Raw genomic sequence first — 12,008 nt, 5'->3', positions numbered from 1 at the left:
AGAATTAGAGAGTAATGGACATTGGTCACCGCTGCCTTCGATATAATTGAGAATATTATATACTTTGGCAATTAGTGGAGACAACATTTTCTTGTTGAGAATGATGCAAGGAAGAACACAATAAGACTTCCTTTGGAAATTTCAAACTACGAGACCTTAGACCTGACACAGAAAGAAGAGATATTGGTAGACTCCAAAAGAGATGAAAATAGAGTAATAAGAAGAGGAGTTGAGCAAAGCTGTTCAAGAACTCAATTTTCAATCACTGTTGAAAAATATTAAATTTTGAAAAACATCAAAAAAACTCATGATAGGTCATAGTGAGTTGTGAGTTGTGACAGACAAGTGCTGTTTCGAGAATGCAAGTGACACATTAATATAATAGTGAATGCATAATATTATATTATACATCGAGAATAAGAAAGACAGGAGAGAAACAAGAAGAAGGAGAAGGGAATAGGTGAGAAAGAGGGGGCGGAAGTGAGAGCCTGGAGAAAGATAAGGAAAAGAGTATAATGGTGTTAATAACAAGTAGTCTGAATGGAGAAGGAGGCGGAAGAGAAAAGGAAGGAGAGAAACGAGAAGAAGGGGAGAAAGAGAAAAAAGAAAAACCAGGAGACTGGAAATGTATGGAGAATAGGAGAGAGAACAAGAACGACAAAATGAGAGAGCTTGAAAACAGGATGATGAGAAGAGGTGAGGATTGAAGTGAGGGAAGTGAGACAATATGCAGGAGAGGAATTATTGTGAGTGAATGTGTGACAGGATTGAAATGTGGGAGAAATGTTTCATAAATAAACATTTGAGATTAGTATTAAGCATGAATTGCACAATACAATGGATGACGACTTGAGAGAAGGAGAAGACCCAGGAAAATCCATGAAAAGTAGTGTTGTTGAACCCACCTGAGCAGTAGCACTCATGAACCTGGGCTTCCTTTTGGGGAACCTCTTCTTGGAGCCAGCCAGTATCCTGGCGATGCGATTGGTCTTGGTGAGTAGAGAGGCATAGATGCAGGCGAAACTGAGCCCTGGCAGCAGGCGAGCCAGCAGGCAAGAGGCAGCCGATGGCTTGGCCAGGATGGGCAGTGTTGCCAAGTGGGAGAGCGCCATGCCAACCAGAATCAGGTAGCTGAGCTCTCGCGTGCTGCTCTTCACCACAGGTGTGTTGTTGTGGCGGATGAACACCACCGCAGCTAGTCCCGTCGATGCAAAGCCAAGGCAGCTGACCCCCATCGACACCAGTGCCTCGGTGTCCGTCCATTTCGTGAACTCCACTGCGATTTGGGCGCATTCTGATCACACAGACACACCAAAAGTAGTTTCAACGAAAAATCGAGTTTGATCGTACAAGAGTTTATATTTTATTTATTTATTCATTTGATCATTCAGAATTAAACAACTTATAGAAAAGAACCACAGAAATGTTTGAAGAAATTTAGTTTGTTAGAATTGATCAATCAAGGGTTTTTATAATTATTCGGAGTATTGAAGTTTGCATTGATCACACATTGCGTCAGTATATAATGGATTGGCGAATGTAGGGTTGAAGAAATGAGACGGGGCCGCGGAAAACAATGGATGGACAGGTAGAAGTTCTAGTGACCCTTCAGTGGTCGCCTATTGTTATTCGACATTTTCATGGTCTATTGTTAAAGTTTCCATTCGAAGGAATATATTGGTCGACCAGTGTGATTACAGGCACTTTTAGCTGTAAATCAGTGGTAGCATACAGTTATTGAATAAACACACACATCGATGAAAACTACAAATTTAGTCAAATGTACGTGGTGTGTAAGTGAAGCCCATATCGATTTTTGGGCGTACATTTGTTTACCGTCCTTATAAATTCTATGATATTGAATGGGACTTGACATACATATAATACACGTATACATTATGTTTGTCAAATTGTGTTCAATAAAATAGAATTTGAAAGGACGCCAAAAAATCGATTGTGAGCAAGTTGAGTTTCATCGAATGAACCATTGAGAATAATAAAATAATATACAAGTACTTGATCACTGATTCACATTCAATAATTATTGCAGAAAATACAAGTAACAGATGTAAGTAATGTGCAAAGTAATAGATAAGTTGGTGCTACCAGCTAGAATTGCCTTCAAGAAAGCACATGGGGCCACTAAATGGTAATGAAGCGGAATCAGAGGACAATGAAGTATGCTAGTCGAGAGGTAGAGGATGCACCTTTTTGGAACAATAGCCCATTGCACAGGTAGCGCGGTCCCGTCTCCTTTCTTTTACCCCGAATGTGTAGAGTAGCAGAGTAGGCTGCTGGGAGTGTGCATGATATGTGTGTATGATGCATGTACCTAAATGTCTTATTTATTTATAATTATTATTTAACGAAAATCCTAAATAAATGCTATAAATCACCCCGAAGACTTCTGCTACTGCAGACATTGACAACAGGGTTAACAGCTAGATGGGAATTCGATGAGATCTACTTTCCAAAAATTATTTGCCAGCCCGGGAATCGAACCCGGTACCTCCCAATTGCCAGTCAGGATAAGCATTTATTTAGGATTTTCGTTAAATAATAATTATATAATAATTGGCATTTGAATAAATGCATTCTCTATTTAATTCCATCTGTAATCTTATTTATTTCTTTAGAATGAACCTTCTACCTTCTGGGATTTAGGATCATCCACCTCTCTAATGATCAAAAAGTAGCGCACACGTGAATGAACCTTCCTGCAAATAGTAGTTTCCATGAATTAGTTATACTGGCTTCTGCAAGATAGTATCTCATGTACCACCGCTTAGGTAAAACTAAAACTAGTAGTTCTATGAACAGTAGACCTCGCGCAGTTATAAACCACACTACTGTCCATCAGAGTAAATCCTGTCTGTGTGTTGTGTCGGCGAGATATCAGTGTTTTCACACCGGTCAATAGCTGTTGGGGTTGGTGTATCAAAAATGTTAACATCAAAAGCTAATGTCCTTCAAGACATACTGACAACAGGTCAGTCCGAGTTCAAAGCAGAGAAAGGTTGAGAGACAATACTATGTTATTTCTGTTATTGATTGCATGCGTTATTGAATCAATAGTTCATTCAATAGTGTACACAAATTGCATTCAATGAGGCATGCAATTAATAGTCCAAAAAGCAGATGGAGTTTTACCAAGTTACATAGAGATATTAATTGCATGCGCTATTGCATGCAATTAATAATCCACTCGACAGCTGATTTATGATGAATAATTCCATAGTCTGATTTTTACGGTAATATTGGCGTTCGAAAAAGACTCATTTTCCTTTTGTATTATCCTTAAAATGCAATATTCCAAAAAACCCTATATTATGTATACGTCGACACAAAATTGAAAAAGGAACATATAATCTGTGAAATTTCATGAAATTCTATTGCTGCGTTTCGTTGTAAATGTGGAACATAAATATCAACATATAAACAAAAAAACATATAAACAAAAAAACATCTATATATATAAAAGCGAAATGGCACTCACTCACTGACTGACTGACTGACTCACTCACTCACTCACTCACTCACTCACTCACTCACTCACTCACTCACTCACTCGCATAACTAAAAATCTACCGGACCGAAAACGTTCAAATTTGGTAGGTATGTTCAGTTGGCCCTTTAGAGGCGCACTAAGAAATCTTTTGGCAATATTTCAACTCTAAGGGTTGTTTTAAGGGTTTAAAGTTCGTCTTTTAGCATGTATATTCTTCTTCTCCCAATCTCATAATTATAATTGAAAAATTCCATATCATATGTTACTATAGAACTATAATCTAGATAGAGTACCTCTTCGAAACAGTTGTTAACTGGCAACTAAATTAATAGTTTTGTCAGGTTGGCATTAAGTTGAGTTGACTTTGTTAGGTTGGCACCAATTTGAAGATTTAAATGTATTTATCGCGGAAAAATTGATTGGTCACTGGTACTTCAATCCTGGGAATATTATATTACTAGCCGTCAGGCTCGCTTCGCTCGCCATATCCGTTTAGCCAGACGTTTAGTCTGGACCCCCGACTGGATTGTCCTAACATATGATAAAAATGCTCAAATGAAAAATGCAGGCGAGCGAAGCGAGCCTGCTGATCTCATTCTTGGACGATCCAGTCGGGGGACCAGGGGGCGGAGCCCCCTGGCTAGACGGATATGGCGAGCGAAGCGAGCCTGACGGCTAGTATAAACATAAAGAGAAATGCAAAACCGTCGACTTGAATCTTAGACCTCACTTTGCTCGGTCAACAATACTATGCTCAATACTATTGTGTGATCAATACTATTTTCGGACACATTCGAATCCATACATGTCATAAATCGTTTCAGCTAACTTCTGTGGTACACATCACAACATCACCTTCATGCTATCTCAGCTTGCAGAGGATTTCATCACCTGAATGATCAGAATCAAAATTATTTGATGAAATTCTTCTTCATCCCAATTGACTCCATACTAATGTCATTTTTTCATAAAATATCACTTATTTTCATATTTTAATCGACCTTACTAATGTAATTGCTTCACTTGAACTTTCACTATTTCCAAGAAAGCAGGTTTTCAATCATGTTCTTCTGTTTTTACTTTCCTTGCCCTATCACCATAGGTAAGGAAAGTATTGCTTTCCCAAAAAAATTAAGGTACCCTGGTTTCAAGTTTTCTATACGTTTCAAGGTCCGCCGAGTCCAAAAACATGATTTGTGTGTGAGTCTGTGTTGTAACGTCTTTTTGGGGTTACATATGCCCAGCTGGCAGTCTGGTGGTAGAGCATGAGATATTTGAATATTTTTGATTTATCTTGACAATATAATATAATATATAATATAATATATAATATATTTTATTCATCTTTTGACCACCTATAAAAGATTTATCTTGACAATATAATATAATATATAATATAATATATAATATATTTTATTCATCTTTTGACCACCTATAAAAGGGGTATGTAGAATCGTCAAAATAATAAGTCAATAGAATAGAATAGTCACTATATCCTAAGTATTATTGCTCATAGTGAGCCGTAAATTCCGCAGTTGAATAGGCGGAAATAGTCAACAACTCATTTTTTAGTTTAGTTTTAAAAAATTTACCGTTCAGTTCTTTTATATGTGTTGGTAACGTGTTGAACAATCTTATACCAGCGCTTCTCACTCCCCGTTGGTAAAGATTTGTTCGATGAACTCCATCTCTCAAATTGTGCCTATATCGAGTTTCATAGCTATGAAATGCCTCTCCTGTATAAAACTCGTGTTGGTGTCTCTTAATAAAACATATAGTTTCAAAAATGTACAAACTAGGCAAGGGAAGGATTTTTAATTCCTTGAAAATAGGCCTGCAACTAGTTCGTCTTGTTTCTCCCGACATTACTCTCAGTGCCCATTTCTGTAGTCTGAATATTTGAATAACATCACTTGAATTTCCCCAGAAAACTATGCCAAATGTCAAAAGGGAGTGAAATAATGAAAAGTAAACCTGTCTGAGCGTTTCTTTTTTAAGCAATGATTTTAAATTTCTGATAGCAAAAATTGCAGAGCTAAGTTTACCTTTTAAGTGTTCCAAATGTGGTTTCCATGAAATATCTGAATCTACAACTATCCCAAGTACTTTTATGTCTCTAACACACTCTATGTCGCGGTTCCCAATCCTTAAATTAGCCCCTCTTGACGTCCTGAAAGGGATTTCTTTGGTTTTACTATAATTTAAGCTCAGCATATTTGCAGCTAGCCAATTATCATCCAATTTGAGAAGAGCTTCCTGGCATTGTAAGTCAATATTAGTTAGATTGACTATCATTTTTTAGTAGAATGCTGACATCGTCCGCATACAAAACGCAGTGAGCTGGATCTAGATGAGAAGGCAAATCATTAATGTAAAGTAAAAATAGCAAAGGACCTAACACGGTTCCCTGAGGTACTCCGCTTCTTGTTTTTAACCATTTAGATTTGTATATATTTGGGTGAGATTCAATAACGACCCTCTGATATCTATCCTCAAAATATGACTTGAACCATTTCAAAACCGGACCCTGAAAACCATAAAATTTGAGCTTTTCCAATAGAATTTCCTCATTTACAAGGTCGAACGCCTTTGATAAATCGGCTATAACGCCACAAACTTTTGATCTTCTATCCACCGGAATCAGCACCTCATTCATCAAAGAAAAAACAGCATCATTTATAGAAAATCCCGGCCTGAAACCAAATTGTTTGGGAGACAGCAAACCAACCCTATTCAAATACTTCCTTAATCGCCTCAATATTACATATTCGAAAATTTTTGAAAAAACAGGAGGATTAGCAACAGGACGATAGTTTTCAGGAAGGACATTATTCCCTTTTTTATGTATAGGAATGATTCTTGACAGCTTAAGCTTTGAAGGTAGATAGCCAGTCTGCATTGAACTATTGTAAATGAATGTAAGTGGCTTTAAAATCGACATGGCTGATTGTTTAACTAAATAATTTGATATATTTTGACAATCATAAGATTTTTTATTTTTCAATGACTTTATTGTTTCCTGAAGCTCTTCAGAGGTCAATGGATCGAAAGAATTTAGTTTTAAACTATTGGTACGGGAAGTGTTAACATCTAAAAAATTCGGAAGTTAATATTATTATGCTGTGTTATCTCTCTCTGGATAGATAATGGCGTATTTATGAAATATCTATTCAAGAGGTCAGCAGCTTCTTTTCCAGTTTTTACAATCCCAGTATCGGTAGCTATAATAGTCTCTGATTTATTAATTTTACTCTTACATGTTTCATTTCTGACTAATGTCCAAATGGCTTTTGTTTGGTTACTAGAACTATAAATATACTTATTGGCAGCTATTTTTTTGGCTGTTTTCAAAACCTTCCTGTAAATACTCTTATATACTTTATAATAGGATATAAAGCTAAAATATCGTATACCATTTTCAGAGATAATATGGATCATTGAATCTCTCATAATTGGGTTCTTTAGTAGAGAATTCATTGTTTTCAACTTTTCGCCAGATACTTTTATGCCCTGCGTTATCCATGATAGCTGTCTTTTTTTATAATTTTTGCTGGTCTTTCCGGAACAGAGCTATTACAATGATTTATGTAAGTGGATAAAAAATTGTTGTACATATCTTCAACGTTTCTACTATAATAGACGGTATTCCAATTTTCATTTGCCAGTCCGTGATTTAAGAGTTCAATATTAGTCTTGTTAATGACACGTAAAATCTTTTTTTCTTCATTACCTTTACAGACTTTACTAGTTACTTTATCAGGTGGGACTATATATTTAGGATCGTTAACAAGAAATTTAACACTGCTACCCTCATGGTCTGAAAATGAACAAGGAATTGTCTCGCTTCTACATAGGGTCGGTGCATAGTTTGTTATTATATAGTTTAATTCACTAGACGTGCTTGAAGTTATTCTAGTAGGACCGTTGGTTACTTTATTCAAGTTAAATGTTGATATCAGGTTTTTAATATATTTTTGTTTTTGTCGTCTTTACAATAGTCTATATTAAAGTCTCCACAAATGCATACTAATTTACGATTTTCTTTATTAACTTTAGAGAGAACGTTTCTTAGTAGTTCAATAAAATCATCGCAGTTAGAGTTTGGCGCTCTATATACACAAAGGACTATCATTTTTAGCGGCATAGTTTTCAGTTTCATTTCTACTGCTGAAATTTCAAATACACTTTCCAGTGCCATCAAACCCAAGTCATTTCGGACCTTGCAACTATCAATAGATTGTTCTCGAACAAATATGCAAGAGCCACCACGTACTTTTATTCTCCTACTAAAGTGAGCAACCAATCTATAGTCGGGCAATGATGAGAGCATACTTAATTCGAAATCTCGCAACCAATGTTCGGTTAAACATAGTACGTCATTATTCCAAGTTTTACAGGACATCATAACTTCTAACTCTAATTTGGAATTTGATAATCCCTGACAATTGACATGGAAAAACCTACTGAAATAAAAATACTGTATATTCGACAGAGGCTGGCTCAAACAGCACTCTGGTTTGTGGACTGTATCAATTACATCGAGAACATTTTGGGGTTGTCTGGCGTCGGGTAGCAAGTTGAACAATTTGAAGTGGCTAAGTGCACAATAACATAGGCCTACCTTAATGTCCAAATCCTCCTTGCTTCCAGGATCCCAGGTCCAGATCACGATACGAGACGAGACGACACTAGTAATAAATCACAATAAATCAACAGATCACTTTGCAAAAATCGACATAACGAGAAGTGAGTTGTTTGATTGGCTCGCAAATGGCAATTGGCACAATTATGCTTTGCGCATCACCCTTCAATTGCCCCCACCACCACACAACGCCAGACAACAAAGGGGAACATTCATATAACGTCCGAACAAATACCATACAATTCTTACCAGCTCTTCGATGAGCTTATACCAAATTCTGATATTAATTGCTGCAAACTGCTGCTGCTTTATCAATCGGCAATCTTTACTGCTAGATTGACTGGTCCCGCAATTATAGATGTTGAAGAAGCTGTAATACTGCTTCGACTTAATACTAGGACCTTGTATTTTAGTCTGTTTGATTTCAGTGAATGGATTGAACCATTTAAATAAATATTGAGAATGTATTATTTCTGAAGACTTATTGATCGATACTGTATATCGCTGATTTATCCAACTTATTCGATGAAGAATACAGTTGGTTGATACTTCCATTAATGTGTCAATAATAATAAATAAAAATACTAGTACAAGATCGGTCTTGCATGAAGACAGGATCAAAAATGAAAAGAACACCATTCAATCAATAGATATATAATTACAATAAAATCAACGGGCAGAAAAAATATATGAAACAAATAATGCAAACACAATACGAGAAAATACACAAGAAAAATATCACAGATCGCTCAATTAGAACTCTTGTTTTAAGATGTTTTATTGTTATAACACAAATTTTTTCCAGTTATTACGTTGTAAAAGACAGAAAAACGTTTTCTGACATCTGTTCTTCATGACCAAAAATATTATTTTTGAGATTCCCATCATGGATATTATATGTATGCTAATGCTGGAAACTATTTGGAAAGTAGTTTTCATAGTGAAACGTACAAGAGAACATCACGTAGGGCTATACTGAATTAGACTGGTTACTATATTACAGTATACTATTCTTTCGTTTTTTCCAAACTCTTGGCTTTGCTTGGAAGCCAATGCTATAGAAATTCTTGGAAGAATCTTTTCATATATTTCTAGAATCTAGTCTTTTGAACTTGATTGTGGAGGAATGAAAAATTATTAAATCAAAACACAAGATCAATTCTTACATTACTGTACCGTACCCTTCAAAAGGAGAAGATTCAATTTTGGAAAAATTGTAAACATCAACAGTAACTACTTGTGAGGTTTTAGAAATGTAAATAAACTTTAATTTTTAGATTTGTCATTCACGTTTCTGACAATAATGTGAAACCAAAACTTGGGACTGTCCTTTTCGCATAGAGGATTGCTTCCAATAATAGACAATAGTGCAGGAATGTTGTCTTTTCTACGGATATTATATCTTCCAGGAAGTATAGCGCTATACACCTGCACAATAGTGCAGGAATGTTGTCTTTTCTACGGATATTATATCTTCCAGGAAGTATAGCGCTATACACCTGTCATTCAGCTATTTCCATTGAGGTGTGTTTCACCCTTTCACACTATGGTATAGAGCTGATGAATAACTAGTTTCTGGTTCCTTTCTCATGACCAGACTTGAAAAAACCTGACTAATGAAATCAGAGAATAGTTATTGCAAGTTTAATTTGGTATCGTTATTGGCTAGTGATTTGAAGAGAAGCTAAAAGAAAAGTTATTGCAAATCTGAATTTGACTACCAAAAAATTGATGAATATTGTAAGTTGATACTGCAATCGATCAATTTCTTGAATACTGAACTAGAATTTATTCTAAATACTCATAATTATTATTTTTTCCTTTTTGTGTAGTTGAGAAGTTGATATTGTGGTAAAATAAATAAATCTTTTATTGTAGCAGCAAAAGAGAACATCAAATGCATTACAACGTCAAATGGTAACAAAAGAAGACACATAAAAAATAAATAGAACTATTGAATAATATAAGTCACAATCGCACACAGGTAAATCATTATAACTAATTCTACACCAAGAAATTTTTCTCTGATCTCAATATAACAATCGAGTAATAAGGCTATTCCACTTCAAGATTTATTTCGAAATATTCATCCAATGTATAATGCAATTTTCTGACAAAATTGCTTCCAATTTATTCTCAAATTTTCCAATCTCTAGGTTCCTGATTGAAGGAGGTGAAAAGTTATATAATTTTATCGCTGTATAGATGAATGTTTTTTGAGTCCTGGTATAATTGAACCTGATTAAACTCAAAGTAGCCCTATTCCTTGTTCCATATGAGTGATATGAACCCAAAGCATCATATAAATGGATATCTTCTTTTATATATAGTAGGCTTTGAAAGATAAACAGTGCAGGAACCGTCATCACACCAAGACGAACAAACCCCTCTCTACAATGAGATCGGGAAGGAAGTCCACAAATTAGTCTAATGCATGTTTTTCGCATCCTCAGTAGCCTTACACTAGAGAATTTTTGACCCAAGAGTAAGGTACCTCGACTCAAATGACTTTGGATGAATGCAAAATAGACCGTTCTCAGTACCTTAGAGCTTACACACAGTCTCAATCTGCGTATCAGGAATATGCCTTTACTGATTTTCGACTCAATATTCATATTGTTTTTCTCTCTATCCAGATTCTCATCAATCATAAATCCTAGAAAATTCACAGAATGACTTACAGCTTCTGTGGTATTTCTTGTCATATAATCTAATTCTGAATCTTGTATTTTGCCTTCATTAATGCATAAAATATTAGCAGTACACCAATCTTGTATAGATTCTGGAATATTTTTTGATTTGTTTCTCAATACTTCATGTGAATTAGACCTGAGACAGATATTGATGTCATCAGCAAAGAGAAAGCTCTGTACTAATGGATTCGATAAAACATTAGGCAGGTCATTCATGTAAATGATGGACAGTACCAAGAATTGATCCCTAAGGAACACCATGCTTCACAGGTAGATATCCTGACTCTTTTCCATCACAAAAAATCGATCACATAAATACGACTGCATTAGTGACACAGCCTACTCCTTGAATCCATAAAACTGTAACTTTTTCAATAGAAGAGCATGAGAGACAGTATCGAATGCTTTTGATAAATCATATAGTCTCACATTGACACATGCTTTATTATCTGGACCAAAAATACAATAAATTACTGATAAAAGAAACAGCTGCCCTAACAGTGCCTAGTTCAGACCTATATCCGAATTGAGAGTCATCAAATAAATTATTCTTCTCGAAATAATTCACAATTTGTTCATTGAGGATGATCTCTAGCAATTTGGACAAAACTGATATGATAGAGATTGGTCTGTAGTTTGTGAAGACGTGCTTCCTGGGGGGTTACCTCTTGTGATAGAGTCCCACGTTGTGGAGCCATTGTGTAAAGATGCAGATTGCCAACCATTCATATGTGGTGTGGTATTTTTTATATTTGTAAGAGCGGTTGCTCTTAGATAAATAATTTATCTCGTCAACTTTGAACTTCCATAATTCTTATTACACTAATAATACTGATATTTAAACACATTAACTGAGCATATTTAATAATTTCAAATAGTGATATATAATTCAATAATTAGTTCTCATATACTAATTTCTAAATTTATATAACTATATTCTAAATGAATGACTTTTCCCTTATTAATACTACTTGCACAATTTTCTCTAAATCAAGCTTGATTTTTACGTAATACCTTTGACGTGCTAGCTTTATGAAATTTCTATTAATTCGTAGCACTGAGGGCCTTCTTAGGAAACTATATCTCTGTAACTCACGTGAGTCCATTTCTCACAAATTTAAAGATGTAGCATGGATTCACCTCGTGTGTTCTATGCCTTTCTGAT

At 35.3% G+C, this 12,008-nt stretch overlaps 1 protein-coding gene across 1 annotated transcript in view; it reads right to left on the bottom strand.

Annotated features, from left to right (window-relative positions):
• Positions 1 to 12,008, bottom strand: part of LOC111053765 (metabotropic glutamate receptor 1-like) — a 264,669-nt gene that overhangs the window by 17,767 nt on the left and 234,894 nt on the right. Inside the window, exon 13 of the mRNA XM_039431937.1 lies at positions 906 to 1,294. Within this exon, the coding sequence (XP_039287871.1) occupies positions 906 to 1,294 (389 nt within the window). The remainder of the gene's footprint in view (positions 1 to 905; positions 1,295 to 12,008) is intronic.

This window comes from Nilaparvata lugens, chromosome 7 (genome assembly GCF_014356525.2).
Source record: "Nilaparvata lugens isolate BPH chromosome 7, ASM1435652v1, whole genome shotgun sequence".
In the NCBI taxonomy this organism is placed as follows: domain Eukaryota; kingdom Metazoa; phylum Arthropoda; class Insecta; order Hemiptera; family Delphacidae; genus Nilaparvata; species Nilaparvata lugens.
The sequence above is the reverse complement of the archived record's forward strand: the minus strand, read 5'-3'. Positions and strand labels throughout refer to the sequence as shown.